Source organism: Electrophorus electricus, chromosome 8 (genome assembly GCF_013358815.1).
Source record: "Electrophorus electricus isolate fEleEle1 chromosome 8, fEleEle1.pri, whole genome shotgun sequence".
NCBI classification, from domain to species: domain Eukaryota; kingdom Metazoa; phylum Chordata; class Actinopteri; order Gymnotiformes; family Gymnotidae; genus Electrophorus; species Electrophorus electricus.
Window position 1 is genome coordinate 2,888,288 of NC_049542.1, and position 15,000 is coordinate 2,903,287.

The 15,000-nt window shown below is 42.9% G+C and overlaps 1 protein-coding gene across 1 annotated transcript in view; it reads right to left on the reverse strand.

The window, feature by feature from the left end:
• Positions 1-4,104, reverse strand: part of tfap2d (transcription factor AP-2 delta (activating enhancer binding protein 2 delta)) — an 11,414-nt gene extending 7,310 nt beyond the window's left edge. Inside the window, exons 1-3 of the mRNA XM_035529378.1 lie at positions 4,000-4,104; positions 2,726-3,223; positions 212-272 (exon numbers count right to left, since the gene is read on the reverse strand). Coding sequence (XP_035385271.1) covers positions 212-272; positions 2,726-3,223; positions 4,000-4,038 — 598 coding nt within the window. The 5' untranslated portion in view covers positions 4,039-4,104. The remainder of the gene's footprint in view (positions 1-211; positions 273-2,725; positions 3,224-3,999) is intronic.
• Positions 4,105-15,000: the final 10,896 nt, after the last annotated feature.

Genomic DNA, 15,000 nt, shown 5'->3' on the forward strand with positions numbered 1-15,000 from the left:
TATATATATATACACACATATATATATATATATATATATATATATATATATATATATATATATATATATGAGATATGTGAGATATATATATATATATATATATATGTGTGTGTGTGTGTGTGTGTGTGTGTGTGTGTGTGTGTGTGTGTGTGTGTGTGTGTGTGTGTGAGGCACGCGAGCAAATATATGACCGAGCAAAAGATGGATTTACCTCTCCGGATAACTCCGCCTTGGCCATTCAACATGAGACCGCATTGCGCGTCCACGGAACCCTGCACAAAAATGGCACACGTTACCTTCATGATCGATAAGTGGGTCAGTCTGATTCAGAACTATCATATTCCTGTTCGATGAAATTGACTGACACAAACACGTGCTGTGCACCTGTAGTCGCTGTGGTAACGTAACCTCTTAAATGACTAAACAGATTTTTTTTTTTACAACTTGCCCGCGAGAAGGTCTCTCTTATCAGTGATGTCATCAGAACGAACACGGGATTTATCAAAATAGTTAATCCCGTCTCATAAACCGCGACCAGACTAGAGGCAAGGTACACTTACACACTGTAACAAAGTGTAAACGATTCACACGCACGCACACACACACACAGAGCGAGAGAGAGAGAGAAAGACTGGGTGTATTAGTGCCATACTGAAGAGGTCGTGTAAGCCTTTTTAACAAACTCCTGCTCTGTTCCTTTTTTTTTCGCGGTTAAAGTGATTATAAAATCAATATAAAAAAACCTCCAGATCAGGCATAAATTACGCGCTCGCGAGCTAAAGGTATGGCAGCTCCCATTGTTCCGCGTGCCAAATCTTTTTAGCGGCTCAAAGATGCACTTGTGCGCAGGAGACTGCACGCATCTGTTCCACAGCCTTTACCGAGCGCACGCGAGAGCGAGAAAGGTCGGAAACCCTTTCACGCGACTTACGTGTTCCGCTGTGGGGTTTTTTTTGTGTGTGTGTGTGTTGTTGTTGTCTGTTCTTTGGCAGGCCTTTATTACTGCGCGCGTGCGGCGCAACTAGCGCGCTGTTCGCGAACTACTACTAAAAAAAAAAAAAAAAAAAAAAAAAAAAAAAGGCCACACGCAGCATCGCTGTAAACAAAAGCAATATAATCCAGGTCTGCTCCAGCGCCACGATCTCACCAGCGCGATTAGCACGCGATTACTGCAGCCACTGCAGTCGCAACTCACCGTGAGAAACCGACAGCTACCGGATACTTGATATTACCCAGTCAGGAGCATCGCCTAGTACTGCAATCTAATACCTTTATATAATACATTGTATACCTATTAGAATCGCTTGTTTTGCAGATTTAATGTATAGTAAAATTTGCAGTGAAAAAAAAAATAATTCCGTGGAAAAACCAAACACTAAACGTTCTCACAAAGTGAAGTATGTCTGTATTTATCCTAGACTACTGGAATCTGCTAATGTAGTACTGATATAAAACAATGTAATTAAGTGCAATATATATACAATGAATCTACATAATGTTGTATGATATGTAGTATTTACTTAGTAGTATTACGTCTGAATGCACTTAATTAACATATGCATATGCAAACTTTACTATCATATGCATTTAATATTTTAAATATTCTAATTAGAACACATTTATATGCATATACAGAAATGTGCTTTTAAACTAACGAACTTAAGGTTTGTCATGTAGGCTATTTAGTTGGAGCAACAATTTTATGCATTATTGAAATTTCCTTTTTTTAATTTTTAGACGTCTGTGCGAAATATTTTACTATCTCTTTGTTTGTGTCTTGATTTTAGCAAACACTGAAAAAAAAATCACATACACATCTCCTCGAGCCTTTCTCCTTTTCGTCTTAACTTATTTTTAACTCGCCGGTTAAACTTGAACTGCGGGCCGCACGCTCAGACGTCTCTGCATAAATAACCAGTTGATTGACATTAAGTCCTAAATTGGATAAACTACGGTGCTCCACTGCTAAGGATTTCCCCCTTTGTGCTCCGTTTCCCAAGCCTTTAATCCGCCCTTTTAACGGGGAGAGCAGCGCCGCGCGGCAGCCTCGCGCCTCGGCCGTTCGCCTAATTTATTCCGTCCTCTCAATGGAAAAATATGGAAAATATACACATAAAATTAGGTTTCATTTTGTGTTGCATTGTAGAGCAACAGTCAAAAAGAAACACAAAGAAAGCACGTCTGTTTCAACTTCATTTTTTTGGGGGGGGGGGGGGGGGAATTCGTGTTTTGTTTTGTTTTTCTTCCAAACGACAAATTAATAATAGCAAAATAAAATGCAGCCATCCATGTTATTTAGGTCTAATAACCATTCTTTTATATATATATATATATATATATATATATATATATATATATATATATATATATATAGATATATATATAAAAATTAAAAAAAAAAAATTCCTCTGTCGAATCCACCCGGTTGCTGTAGTTTTCGTAAAAAGCCTGCGGGCGCTCTTTCTGTCTTTCTTTCTCTATTTCTCTCTCTTTCTCTCTCTCTCTCTCTCTAAGCGCTGCGACAGTGACCGTAGCGAGCCTCGTTATCTCACGTGACATTAACCGGCTCTCCGCGGCACTCCGAGACAAAGGACTCGCTCCGCGTCTCGCGCACCCCCCCACCCCCCCCCCCCCCACCCCCACACCTGCGGGCCGTGTCAGCGCGTGCGGGCGCGCGTGCTTTTGCGTTCAAACCGTGGGGAAGGATTCGCCGGCCAGCGCTAACCTGCAGGTCGTCCGCTCCCGGCGGTGGCAGCCCCAGACCAGCCCCGGGCAGGAGTCTTTGCTCCGGGTGCATGCCGTACTGGGAGCCGTGGCTCATGAGGGAGAGGTCATGGCGGCGGTACGCGTCCAGGCAGCCCAGCTCCCGTCGCTGCTCGTCGAGGCACGACGACTTGAGCGCCCGGGCGTTATGGAGGTTGATGAAGTCCGTCGGCTCGCCGTGATGTAGCTGCTGGTAGTATTGCTGCGAGTGGTGGAGCGAGTTGAGGGAGTAGGCGTCTGGGTTTACGGCCGGGTGGCTGTGCTGGAACTCGTAGTGAAATGACTGGTGGTGCAAGGGCGTGTACTGATGGTTCGTGGGAAAATACGGGGAGGCGAATTCGGTTCCGGTAGCCGGGTACGTTAGCGGAGACGACGACGAGTAAGCGACAGACGAGTTGGCCACAGATTCCAAGCATCCGAGTTGCATCAAACGGTAGCTGTTTGATCCGTCGTGACGTATCTGTGCAGGGGGGGGGGGGGGGGGGGAGAAAAATATGAGGGATGTCATTTACAAGCGCTCGCAGCTATCCGCGCGCAGGGCGCTCTGTGAGCGCAACATCTCTCACGCGCTAAAGCGACCTCGGCGGAAACTCAGCCTTCCCAAACACACAACACACACGAGCTCAAAGTGTCTTAGAAAAGTACCTGACGGCGATGTCATCTCCCCGTGCCTGGGAGGGAGCGCGTGAAACAGCACTGTAAGCGAGCCTGAGCGAGATGGCAGCATTTCTCTCTCTCTCTCTCACTCTCTCTCTCTCACTCTCTCTCTCTCTCTCTCCTCTCTCTCTCACTCACTTGTCTATCATTTGCCATGGAGCGTTTTTTAAAGAATGTTCAGTTATTATATCCGTGCCATAGCCGTTTTGTCCCTACACAGCACGCCCGTTTAGCCGCAGCTGGGTAAGCACGAGCCACGAGTCATTCCACCATAAAAAGTGTCCTAACCATAACGAGCGCGAGAGTCCAGCCGGCACACTCGCAAACCTCATTTGCCTCAAAAATAAATAAATAAATAAATAAACAAACTCCAAAAGATATTTTTTTTAACAGAACCGGAAAGGGCAAACCAAGCGAATATTACCGCTTGTTCTACAATTAGAGAAAAGTAAACTCTCACGCGCGCGACTGATGGCACAACTTACTTTTTTCACCATTGTTTTTTTTTCCCTTATCTTTAGCAGGTAAGAATGACATGAAATACAACAGTTTATGAATTAATACAAATGTGTTAAATACCTCCGCATCGTGGACCAGTCCCGGAAAAGTGGCTGACATTCTCGCGATCCAATAACCCGATGTCCTCGCGCTGTCGAATAAATGCAATAAGAAAAAAAAAAATCCCCAAAATAGCGCGTGAAAATGAAATGTCGCCTCGCGGAGGTCGGTAAAAGCAGCCGAAATGCCTCCTCCACTGCACAAAGCGCTCGCTGGCTCGGATTATGTACTTGCTGGGTATTTCTTCGGCTGGATGTCGTAGGTCCCTTGGTAATATAGAAGTTTGAAAATTAAGCATCAGCATTGAGGAATGGGAGGACAATAGAATGAGCAGGGCTCATCCCTGGAGACACGGATAAATATTGTATCTTCGCCTAATAAGGAACCAAGCGCACTTTCAACATTTTTTGATGATTTTTGTGGGCATTTCTTTATGGTCGTTGGTGTTTTCTTTAGTGGGCCAGTCTTCTTTCGCCGTATTATCCTCGCGGCTTTATCATTTACCGCGCTTTTCGGACTTTTTTTCTGCAGAAACGTAAGTTTCGTTTAATACATTCTGGCATTGCGATTTTTAATGCATGAATAAACATTCGTTTCGTAAATATGATTTATAGGATTGCGTGAGTGCTTTGTATTGCAGTTTATTTTCTTTTATCGGGTGCGAGACTAAAATCGAAAGCAGAAATCCGTTGCCAGCTATTTTAGCAATTACAGGAATTTTCTGAATTAGCGGTTTCCTTTTAATTATTATCTTTCAGGAATATTGTCGACAATTCAAATCATTTTCGCTACCTAAAGGAAATTTAATTTTTAATAATAAGTTGACTATACGGTAAAATATGATCAAATTCATAAAACGTCCAGAGACACACATTTAGGTCTCAGGCTCTTTGTTTACGGTTTTGAAACAGAAAACGTGCTTTTCACCTCTTCAAGTCCTATTTTCTTTTTTTAAATTTCGCTTTGAATACGTTTAACCGTAGCTCTGCAGATGAATGCAACTACTCTTAACGCAATTCTAGCTGTTGTTCGAACGACCCCTTTTTAAATTCAGTTTAGGATTCGGCGAGACGTCCTTGTCAACGCTGACTTCCTTCTTTCTGTGGGCTTGCGGCAGTCATTATTATCGCTAACTGGACTGGATCACCGACAGACCGGCTTTTTTTTCCCCGAACCAGACGGGAAGTGTTTGCGTGCTTTTAGAATGACTAGTGAAACGCGCGTGGGGGTCATCGCTCAAACCATCCTGTCGTTCGGGTACGCGCGTGTGGATGAACAGGGCACGCGGTAAAAGCGCAGGCCACATAGGTGAGCGAAATCGCACGCACGTTACGACACTTTAAACAGTTTTTTCTTTTTTGCTGTTTTGCTACAGGAAAACCCAGCAAGGGCTTATGTTCGATGTCGTAGCATATCTGAGGTTATAGGTCAATTGATATTCAAAGACGGGCGGATCGAGTTAATTTGCCACAAAACCCCCTAAAAAGATTTGATTTTTTTTTTAAATATATGAGCAAGTTGGTGTCTCTGCTCGTTACACTTTATGCGGGCGGTAATCCACCTCGTGCCTCTTCTGTTCTCAGTAGCCTAACCGATGTCAGACCTGCGCCCCCACCAAGCGCAAAAAAATAAATAAATACGTGAGCTCGGTAGTTTTGGGAGAGAAAGCGACGCGGCAGTTCTTAAGTGTTTTAAGTGCTCACGCTCAACTTATTTAACCCAAATTATCACCATTACCGTGGGCCCACGCCCTCGCGTTTACGAAGGCGGATGAAGTCGCCGCGAGCGTCCGGCTTCTTGCGTGGAGGGAGGAAGGTATCAAAAACACACATATAAACTGACGTCCTCGACTCGGTTAATATTTGATACGGAAAACAAGGCCAAAAAATGGAAGCCCTGATGTTCTCGTTTGATAGCCCACATATGACGGTGCCTCATCAGTCTGAGGCCCACGGTGTCAGAAGTGGCCTACATATCTGCATATGTTTGTCTCTCTCTCTCTCTCTCTCTCTCTCTCTCTCTCTCTCTCTCTCTCTCTCTCTCTCTCTCCCTCACACACACACACACGCATGCACGTGCATACAAACTAGATAGCAATAAAGTCCAGCTTGCTAAATTATACCTCCTTGGTTAAATGTTGTTCGATCTGACACTACAAAAACACAACAAGAACAAAACAACAACAACAACAACACCAATAATAATGTTGGTCAAGTGTTTAGGACTAATGGTTCCAACACGTGGAGTGTCTGAAAGCGACAATAGCTCTGTAAAACAAGGTTGCACGCGGACATCAAAATCCCAAGGTGTTGCAGCGGTGCCGAATCACGCGCTGGAGCAGAGCACGCGGCTCTTAAGAAATAAAATGCTAAATGCTAGGCCTCGAGGCAGCCCGGAAAGTACACGGTGTGAGCACGAGAGAATCAGTCATCTCACGTGAGGGATTAAGCTTTCGTTCGTGCAGTCTGCGAAGGCGCGAGAGCTTGCGGGAGAGAGCGAGGCACCAGTTGCGCGATAGACGGCCTTAATAGGGCTTAGCGCGCGGAGTCGCGAGGAACACCTCGCGCTGCCATATGCACGCTGCACCGGCCGAGGGCTCGCTCCATCTGTCAGGTCGCCCGAGAGAGTTTGGATGCTCCTTGCAATCCGAGCAGTATCACTCGAGAAATTAAAATTAAAAAAAAAATAACAGATGTAAAACTGAAACTTCGGAAAGGGATTCGGTGCGTTTTAATTCTGCCGCGGTGCCCCCGAGTTGGTTTTTAATAGATTACACCGTGGATTTAAAAGGCGTCCCAAACTGGCTGGCAGCTGGTTGGATTTTGACGCGAGGTTGGGCATTATTTATTTTGACTCCAGACCTCCAAATGTTTGGGGTTTTTGTTTTGTTTTGGTTTGGTTTGTTTTTTTTTATCGCTGACACAAAGCCATAATGAATACATTCATTCGAAATCCTCGTGTTAACAGGTCTTGAAGCCTTAAGGTAAAACAAACAAACAAACAAAACAAGACTATATATATATATATATATATATATATATATATATATATATATATATATATATATATATATATATATATATATATATACATATATACATATATATATATACATATATACATATATATATATACATATATACATATATATATATATATATACATATATATATATATATATACATATATATATATATATATATACATATATATATATATATATATATATATATATATATATATATATATATATATATATATATATATATAATGTAAATAGCCACTTAGAAAATTTAGCCACTTAGAGGAAAAAATGCTTAACTGATTTGGGGTTTAAAGACATTCCCAGATAATCCGTATTATAAATCATCACTTTAACTTTATTTTATTTTATTTGCATATTAACTACGGATTAAATGTCGGTGATCCCAGTGGCTGTAATAGACTATATAGCCTGTGTTTCAACTATGTTATAAGTGATTTTACGAGTCGATTCGTAATTCGAGTATTTTATTAGTGATACTACAACCGACGTTTAATCGAACAGGCCGAATCCATTTATATGAAGCGTCTGAAACGCGACATGGCCCACGGAGGCACTCGAGCCTCCGGGAACTGGCGGACCGACTGGCTGCAACCGTGAAACCTTTGGACCTCAACAAGCGGTTGGTTGTGAGCCGCAGAAGACGCGGGGCTTCGCCACTCCGCCTTTATATGAAAGCAAATCTTAAACCTCGTTCAGGGTAAAATCGGCTAACACGTGACACAATTAACTGTGCTCCTATCAAAGCCGCGGCTTTTAATTAGTTATCTTACAGAATTTTACCCTCGGGTGGACGAGACTCGGTAGACCACGAGAAGGAGACGAAAAAAAGACGGAAGCCGCCTGCGCGAGCTTGTAGTTGTCATGGCATTAATGATGATCGTAATATTAATGATGAAGATGACGATGAGGGCGATGATAATATCTACGGCGTCCAATAACTTTTCTATCTGATGTGGAGTTTCTAAACGTCCATTTAAAGAACCAGAAAGTAAAAATTAATGAACGCTGTTTCTGACTTAAGAGGAGACGTCATATGACCAAAGCGTCCGTTATGCGTGAGGAAAGGACGGGGCGAAATAACGGCTGCGCACGCCCTAAACCGTAAAACGTTGAGTGAGGTATTTACCGCTTCTGAATAACAATTACAAAACAGGCAAAATCCTAATCAATGTGACCTACTTAAGCATTTTCTCTCTCTCTCTCTGTCTCTCTCTCTCTCTCTCTCTCTCTCTCTCTCTCTCTCTCTCTCTCACTCTCTCTCTCACTCTCTCACACACACACACACACACACACACACACACACACACACACACAGAGTTTTATATGCTAATAAATTTAGAGGGAGGGCGGGGAATCGCGTCAGTCCCAGCCAGCGCGTGGTCTAATTAAAACCATGAACCAAATTAATTCATCTCTGCGCGAGTCTGAGGTCCAAAAACTGGAACCTCGGAACAGGTGGCGAGGAATATTAAAACGAAAAGTTGTTGTTGTTGTTTTTTTTAAACTGCTGTTGACATTCTTGGGGTTTGATAGGCGTGGGTTCTTTCTCCCAGAGCCTGGACTGCAATCACTGCGCGTGGTGACATGATGCAAAATGCCACGTCGCCAAAACACAAAGCACTTCCGACAAAAGAACCTTATCCGCGCTTCCCAGCATTGATTTTGCCCCAGTCGAGTCGGTTGATCGGTGTCGTTTAATCCCGGTAAGAGCATTAATTAGACTTCCTCGTGATCGATACCTGGTCGCGAGAAGCGCCGCGCGTTGATCGGTGCAACACCTGAGAGCTCGCAGACGCTGTCGCGCGGGTGGCTGAAACGCTATCCTTTACTAATCCGGTTTGGTTCAATGGGCAACTCAGTTAGGCGGCCCGGACAAATAAACGACAGATTAACGCGCTCTTAAATTCAGACAAGAACGTCATGTTTCTTTTCCTTGAGTGAGCTAAACTAACAGTAAGAAGTTCGACACGGGCCAGCTGTGTCAAACAAAAGTTCTTAAAAGACGCGTTAATTAGAAAGGCCAGTCTGCTCAGACAATGTAGGCTAACGGCAGAACATTCTCTCTCTCTCTCTCTCACACACACACACACACACACACACACAAAACATATTTTATTTATTGACAAGGTCTGTTTTATAAAGTTACTCTACAGTCTCATAATTTAAAAAAAATTCAAGGGACAAAGTAATTCATTTTTACATCATTTAAAAGAAAAGAAAAGAAAAACGATAAATCTCATATTATGAGTTATATGATGTAAGTGGTCTGTCAAGGTAGACTTCGAAACAGTCAGTGCATAATTATTATTTTTGGCGAGTAACTCGAGGCTTTCGTTAACAGTTAGCCAGTCGTTAGCGTATCTTTCCTTCTCTGAGCAATTCTACGCCCGGTTTTAATTTCGGACAAAGTGCAGAGTAACTGTTAGACTCGTGCACCCGTTTGGAAGCGCGCTTCGGATCGATAGTCCTTAACTTCTGCCGTTTGATTTTCCCAGAAGCTTAATTCTGAGTCAGAGACCCGGCAACCGAGCTATTATTAACGTCCCAGGTGACCGAACCCTTTGACCTTTTGACCCGTAGATGACTGGGGAAAGCGGAACGGCGTGCGGTTCATGACATACTAGGGAGCCTCGCTCAGTGTAACATGCATGAGCTTCCTTTTGCACGACTGGACGGCCAAATGACTACGGAGTTCTCTCTCTCTCTCTCTCTCTCTCTCTCTCTCTCTCTCTCTCTCTCTCTCTCTCTCTCTCTCTCTCTCCAAAAGGTCTTTGCTGCATATAGACAGTACATTTTAATTGTTGGGGCACCCCTTAAAATGAATAACTCTATGTTAGCATTGCTATCATCTTACCTCCTGCCACAAACATCTGCCGTCTATTGTCAGAAGATTTACTACAAAAGAAAATATTTCTAAGTAGATATAAGATTTTTATTGTCAAAGGTCAAAGGACAGCTCCACGTTTACTTGCAGGGAGCGCCAGAAAGTGCCTTTCAGTGGGATACACCTCCTTCAAAGGATAGGGTCAGAGACAGGTGAGACACTCTGTCAGTGCTTTAAAAGGAAACTCCCAGCGTGTACCGTGCGCATGTTGTTATAGCAACAAGTTTAAAAAAAAAACCTAACAACAACAAAAAAACACTTTTATTTACTTTAATTCATGTTGCTTTTATTGAGTGCTTTAGTCAGGTAGCATCCCCCAGCTGTGGGTGGGGTTGGTTGGAGGGAGAATGCAGATTTAAAGGCCCAATAAGCGATTCTTTTAGCTGCCTGGGTCAGAGGGAGAGTCCCGCTGTTAGCAGTGTATCGTCCCAGGGCCCCTGAAACACAACCGAGACATTCACCCCAGTCTGCATGGCTTCTCGGCTTTCCCGGAATTCCAGCGCCAGAGTTCCAACGTCTGCCAGTCGAGCACCGCAGTGGAACATCCGAGTGGAACCAGACAAGACTGCTAGAAGAAGCCTGAATGGCTGCAATTTTTTTTTTTGTGATAATGGCAGTCTTGACTAAACATGTGTAATCCAGGAATAAGGGTCTAATCTCACTCTGTAATCTGGATTAGGTGGATTAGGGATAAATCTTCTCTATTTGATTCTGCTACAGCAAAGATCTTTTGTAGAGTACAAGACTGCGTAGCACAACGCAATGGAATTACTCACAGAGCGCATTAATCTAAGATGTTTTAAAAAGATTTAGCGTCTGTTTTCCTAAAACACAATACATTTAACCTCAACTGGAGTCACACTTGAACTACACCTATAATGAGTAGAATGTGCTGTCATAAATCATTATTTGTTTGGAAACATTGTCCGACCAGCTCATTCGCCTGGTTGGCTGAAGTGTTGGTATTTCATCAAAGAAACTCCACATGAGAACGTGGAGTTTCTCTCCACAGCTGCGCAGTGCAAACCACTGGAAGAACACGGTCAGGTCTACCCCACCACAAGTGTACTGTAGTACTATAAGAATTCAAATATAATATAGAATAATATATATTAATGTATATAATCATTTTTAAAAATCAGAAAACCACACCAGACACCATTAGGGTTTAACACTCCAGTTCCTTTTATGTTTATATTTTAGATTTCAGATATTTTATATTTCTTTAAAAATCCTCAGTACATTTAAATTAAACAGAGGTTACGGTCATGTGATATGTTATTATATAGTTATATGATATAATATGGTCGTATGTGTTGGCAATGTTCATATGCAAATGAAGGTTCACCTTGATTGGTCCTATCTTAATGTTTATATGCAAATGAAGGTTCACCTTGATTGGTCCTATCTTAATTGGTTTTATCTTAATTGCTCCTATTTAATCAGTCCTGATTTATGTTTATGCTCACAATCTTTTTGTTTGTTTGTTATCTTAAATGTTTAGTCACTTCATTAAATTTTAGGTATGGCTATTTACATTACCCATGCAAATAGCAAATATATCTAATATATCGAAAACACTTTTCTAAGTCTTTTCTTTTTTTCCTGTAAAATACATACTCCATATCAGTGGAGCACATGATAACCTGCTTAGTATTTTTTAATATTATTTTCTCAAACTGTGTTCCATACGTTTAGAGAAAACCCCCCAAACAATTTTAGCCGTTAAAAGAGTTTTCATTTATAACATGTCCTGGCTGTTTAGACGAGATCTGAACATAGCCAGTTTTGCAGTTGGAGGGTTTTGCATCTGGAACGAAAGGTGTGTGTGTGTGTGGGGGGGGGGGTGTTCACGATTGGGGCTGTGCGACTTTCTTCCACAAAACATTGTGGAATAAAAAGAAACCATCGTTTTGCCGTTAGGCGTATTCGGTAATGCCCCTGTTTGTGTTTAAATAACTGAATAAACTATGGGGTGACAGTACTCGAGCATAAACACCTCTCCCTGATTTATTGACATATTTTTACGACAGAAAGTGAAAGAAGATCTGGGGGAAACTAGTCTATATACCCATCGTGACTCTTGAATACTTTTACAGTATCAAAGCACTCAGTGGTGCAGGTTACAAGTCAGTTCGACGGTGGACGCCTTTTTGATTTCAGCTTTATGAAGTTTTAACTTTATTCCTTGTTTCAGTTCTTTTCCAGAAGAGGACTTTGGCTCAGGTGAAGGTTTTTCCGTTAAAATGTTAAAATGCATATTAAAACTTTGCATCACTAATAACTCCACGAGTGTGAGGTCCAGCGGTGTGAGTTAGCGTTTGGTAAAAGAAACGTAAGCAGCGTTATTGACAGGCACAGCGTCGGGAACACGGGACCACGGTTTAACAAATGTGCCATTTACTTTTGAAGTCACAAGTTTTGTTTTGCACATCTGACATGCCTGATGAATTTTTTTTTTGTGTGTGTTAAAAAGGAGTCAAAGGCTAGTGTGAAACGAAAAGAGGAAAGGAGCGTCCTGTGTTCAGCGTTCCGAGAGAAAAGTGGAGTTTGAACTTTTATTTTGCGCTCGAGCTTGGAAATGGAGGGACTTTTGTGCCACGCTCGGGATGAGAAGCTTCTCTACGAGCGCGCGGAGGAAGCACGCGGCCCTTCACCTGTCTACCGGGCTAGATCAAAAGACTTTAATTAGACTCGTTAAGCTCGTTAAGGTAGTTATGCTAATTGCAACTCAGTGACTCCTTCAATATATATTTAGATTTTCTTGCTGGTTTCATTCATCTGTAAATGAGTACTCTCTCAGCAGAGAGTGCGGGGGCTGATCAGAGACTTGTTTTTTTTTTTTTTTCTTTTACGTTTTAATCCAGTGCAATTAAACAGGCGGGGCTGCGCTGTTCCCAGATCAGTACTCCCCAGTTCTTTATACAGATGGAACAGTATGTGAATTGCTTTGATAGAAGCTAAAAAGTTGGAGGACTAATATATGTACCTATTAACGTGTGTTTGTGTGTGTATGAAACACTTAGAGAGAGAGAGAGAGAGAGAGTGTGTGTGTGTGTGTATGTGTGTGTGTGTGTGTGTGTGTAGAAAGGTTGATAGATAATGTGTGTGTATGTGTTTAAATATGTGTGTGTGTGTGTGTGTGTGTGGTGTGTATGTGCAGGTCTGTGTAAGTATGTGTATGTGTGTGATTATGTGAGTGTATATATGTATGTGAGTATGTATATATATGTGAGCGTGTGTGTGTGAGCGTGTGTGTGTGAAAGAGTGTGTGTGTAGAAAGACTGATAGATAATGTGTGAGTGTGTGTGTGCATGTGTATGTGTGTGTGTGTGTGCATATCTGTGTTTATGTATGTGAGTGTGCATATGTGTGTGTGTGTGTGTGTGTGTGTGCATATCTGTGTTTATGTATGTGAGTGTGCATATGTCTGTGTGTATGTGTGTGTGTGTGCATATCTGTGTTTATGTATGTGAGTGTGCATATGTGTGTGTGTGTGTGTGCATATCTGTGTTTATGTATGTGAGTGTGCATATGTGTGTGTGTGTGTGTGTGTGTGTGTGTGCATATCTGTGTTTATGTATGTGAGTGTGCATATGTCTGTGTGTATGTGTGTGTGTGTGCATATCTGTGTTTATGTATGTGAGTGTGCATATGTCTGTGTGTGTGTGTGTGTGTGTCTGTGTGTGTGTGTGTGTGTGTGTGTGTGTGTGTGTGTGTGTGTGTGTGTGTGTGTGTGTGTGTGTGTGTGTGTGTGTGTTTCAGAGCCCCTCAGGCCTGTACCGGAGGGTGGGATTAGCTGCTACGTTCATTCAGCACAAAATGGATTCCGATATCAGACAGAGCAGGGCAAAAGGTGTCTCTCTCTCACTCTCTCTCTCTCTCTCTCTCTCTCTCTCTCTCTTTCCTCCTCTCTCTCACTCTCTCTCTCTTTCTTGCGTTCTCACATGCACGTACGGTCTCTTTCTCTCATTCACACACACATACACATACATAAACTCTAACACTTTCCATCTACAACTCTCTCCCTCTTGGTCTTTGATCATATAATTCCTTTGTAATCTGTTAAACGAGGCCGTTTTGTTTATGGCTATGAGTTTAATCAGCGGCCAGGGTGAATGTTGGGGGCGGGGCTGGGGGCGGGGCAGTGGGCGGGGCTGGGGGCAGGGCAGGGCAGGGGGCGGGGCAGAGGACAGAAGCAATACCAAGACAGAGAGACAGAACTACAAACTACAAACAGAGAACAAACAGAGAAAGAGTCTATCGGTAGAGAAACCGATAGACACACACACACACACACACACACACACACACACACACACACAGATAAATGGATAGAGGTGTGTGTGTAGAGAAGAGTGCATGGACAGCAGTGTGAAGAGCGGAGTGTGTAGAGAGGAGTGTTTATAGATGAGTGTTTACAGAGGGTGTTTACAGAGGAGTGCATGGAGGAGTGTGTAGAAAGTAATGTGTAAAGGAGTGCATATAGAAGCATGTTTAGAGATGTGTGCATAGAGGAGTGTTCAGAGAGGAGTGTTCAGAGAGGAGTGTGAGGACAGTGTATAGGGGTGTGCGGAGGGAGTTTCTTTTGCTCTTCAGTTGGAGAGGAGTGATGCACAGTGTGGAGTGAGGAGTGTGTGGGATGTGTAGAGAGGAGTGTGTGGAGTGTATAGAGGAGTGTGTGGTGTGTAGAGAGGAGTGTGTAGAGAGGAGTGTGTGTGGTGTGTAGAGAGGAGTGTGTGGAGTGTGCAGAGAGGAGTGTGTGGCATGTGTAGAGAGGAATGTTTGGGGTGTGTAGAGAGGAGTGTGGGGTATATAGCGAAGAGTGTGTGGTGTGTATTGAGGATTGTGTGGGATGTGTAGAGAGGAATGATGCAGAGTGTGTAGAGAGGTGTGTGTGGGGTGTGTAGAGAGGAGTGTGTGGGTTGTGTAGAGAGGCATGTGTGGGGTGTGTAGAGAGGAGTGTGTAGAGAGGAGTGTTTGGGGTGTGTAGAGAGGAGTGTGTGGTGTGTAGAGAACAGTGTGTGGAGTGTGTAGAGAGGAATGTGTAGAGAGGAGTGTATGGAATGTGTAGTGGAGTGTGTGGGGTGTA